The sequence below is a fragment of the Lactuca virosa genome, chromosome 6, assembly GCF_052849685.1.
Source record: "Lactuca virosa cultivar CGN04683 chromosome 6, Lactuca_virosa_CGN04683_v6, whole genome shotgun sequence".
NCBI lineage: Eukaryota > Viridiplantae > Streptophyta > Magnoliopsida > Asterales > Asteraceae > Lactuca > Lactuca virosa.
The window spans coordinates 192,590,757-192,593,376 of record NC_136431.1 but is presented as its reverse complement, the minus strand read 5'-3'; the positions used below and the strand labels follow the sequence as shown (position 1 = coordinate 192,593,376).

At 30.5% G+C, this 2,620-nt stretch overlaps 1 protein-coding gene across 1 annotated transcript; it reads left to right on the top strand.

Annotated features, from left to right (window-relative positions):
* Positions 1 to 1,209: 1,209 nt before the first annotated feature.
* LOC145122183 (uncharacterized) lies at positions 1,210 to 1,857 on the top strand. The gene has a single exon (XM_079057831.1). It carries the CDS (start codon positions 1,210 to 1,212, stop codon positions 1,855 to 1,857), a length of 648 nt encoding a protein of 215 aa, XP_078913957.1.
* Positions 1,858 to 2,620: the final 763 nt, after the last annotated feature.

The window sequence follows — 2,620 nt, the reverse complement described above, 5'->3', positions numbered from 1 at the left end:
ATTTTATAACAATAATTTTTTTATTGTTCGTAACAAACTATGTTGACATACAATTCTATAAAAAAACAAAAATAGCATATCTAGAATGACAAACAAATAATTGAATAAAGTACATGGCTTTTCCAAATGAAATGTGTCTTTAATAAGATAATGAAAATACAATGTCTTAATTTGTACACTTTTCAAAGTAAAATGCTTACATAATAAACAATATGTAGTAGGGGCTGTTTGGTATTAAATGTAAAGTCATGGAGCCGATTTGGTAAATAATATATTCTTGGGCACAATATATAGTAGGGGATGTTTGGTATTAAATGTAAAGTCATGGAGCCGATTTGGTAAATAATATATTCTTGGGCTGTTATAAAAGTTATCATTCTTTCCAAAATAACCATCAACATTAACCTAATTTTAAATTTTAAAAAATAATTCTAAAATGTTCTACGTTATCTATCCTAACTACATTTTGAAATTCAACATTTAAGGGATAAGATAAAAATGACTTTTATCTTATCCCTCCAAAACCAACTTGGATTCAATACATATATATGACATATTCCGCAAAAACCCATTTTTATTTTTCCTTCCACGCTCCTGCAAAAAATGAGTTTTTATTGTGTTTTATCTATGTTTTTACCTCTTCGTTTATATTGATATTCACGATACTAAATCAATATTTCTTCCTTTCTACAGCCCTCTATAGCAGTAAACAATTGTTAGCTTGGTTAATCAAAGGCAAAAGGTACGCATTTCATTGTTTATACTTATTTTTCCATGATTTATAGCTTTTAATTAGGTTTATTTTATTTACATTCAAAAGTGTAATTGTGTTCATTTAAATAGATTTGTGTCAACAAAACGCATATAAAAAACTAACAAAAAACAAATATATAAAAGTTCATTATAAACAAAAAATACAAAAATAATGCAAGTCCACATACTTAAACAAAGTCCATAATTCATACTTGAAAAAAAAATTGTAAACTATCTATATTTGCTAACCAACTTTAATTCGTTATTTTCTTCACCAATATCCTTTAATTCCATTCTTTGTATAATCATTTTTTATGGTATGTTATGATATCCATTTATGAATTTACTCTTCTCTCCAACTTTATGTACTTCATCTTACATTTTACAGTATACAACATATATGAATACCAATATTTATTATGGTGTGAATGTATAATTTTACGTTTGACTGTAAACATGAGGCTTCAGTTCGGTTGTCCAAACAATGATTTCGAAGAGACAAAATCCTTTGCTGATTGGATTCTCAAAATTAGTGAAGGTACTATCGGTGGTCCTAATGATGGTGAAGTTGAAGTTGAATTTCCAGAAGATGTGATCGTTCCCTCTACGGGTGACCATATTCATTCAATTGTATCCTGCATTTATTCATCTTTTCAGAACCATCTTGATGATCCATCGTATTTTCAAGATAAAGCTATTTTGGTCCCTACTAATGAAGAAGTTGATGCCATCAACGACTACATGTTAGAATTGATGAAAGATGAAGGGAAAACATATCTGAGTTTAGATTCCTTATATGAGACCGAGACAGAAGATTCTTTTAAGGTATCAGTATACTCTCCGGATGTGTTGAACGCTTTTCAGGCCTCTAGAATTCCCAACCATAAACTTATACTAAAAAAAGGTGTTCCGGTCATGTTGCTTCGTAATATCGACCAAACCAGAGGACTATGCAATGGAACTAGATTACAAATCGTAAGGCTTGGAAGACACGTCATTGAAGCACGAATCATATCTGGTAGATTTTTTAACGAGACTAGTTATATACATCGCATGAAGTTGACCCCATCCGATAAAAAAATTTCATTCCGTTTTCAACGATAAGCAATTCCAAATAGCAGTTTGTTTCGCTATGACCATTAACAAAAGTCAAGGACAGTCATTATCAAATGTTGGATTATACTTGCGTAGACCTGTCTTCACCCATGATCAGTTATATGTAGCTATTTCTCGTGTAACAAGCAAAAAATGTTTGAAGGTACTCATATGTGACGAGGAAGGTCGTTCAATTAAGAAAACAAAAAACGTTGTCTACAAAGAGGTCCTGCAATGTTTATAGTTATTTATCGATTTCAGTGTTTCTTCTTCACCTTTCAATAATACCAATAGTTATAAACTTTCTTTTATAATTATTATGCAATATATATAAATGTTTTGATAATTTTTTTAATACGTTCCCCCGCGTTTAACGCGGGTTATAATCTAGTAAAATATTTATACAAGAACAAACCTAATTTAAAGAGTGAATTACATAAATTGTTCATGTGGTTTATTAAAACATACATCATTCTTAGTATAAAACTTTTTTTTCCCTCTATATGGTTCTTAATTTTATAAATTTTCATCACTGCCTCAAACATTGTACCCCACTTGTCAAACCCTTACCTCATTCTTATGTAAACCCCATTGTACCCCACTTGTCAAACCCTTACCTCATTCTTATGTAAACCCTTTCACATGCTTATGGATTTCGTGAATGGTTTCAGCCTACTCATAACCTTGAAACACAATCAACCTTTCAGTGCCTCCCAACATAAGGAGAAATGCTTGAGATTATATTACGAATGTTATTATCCGAGTACATCCA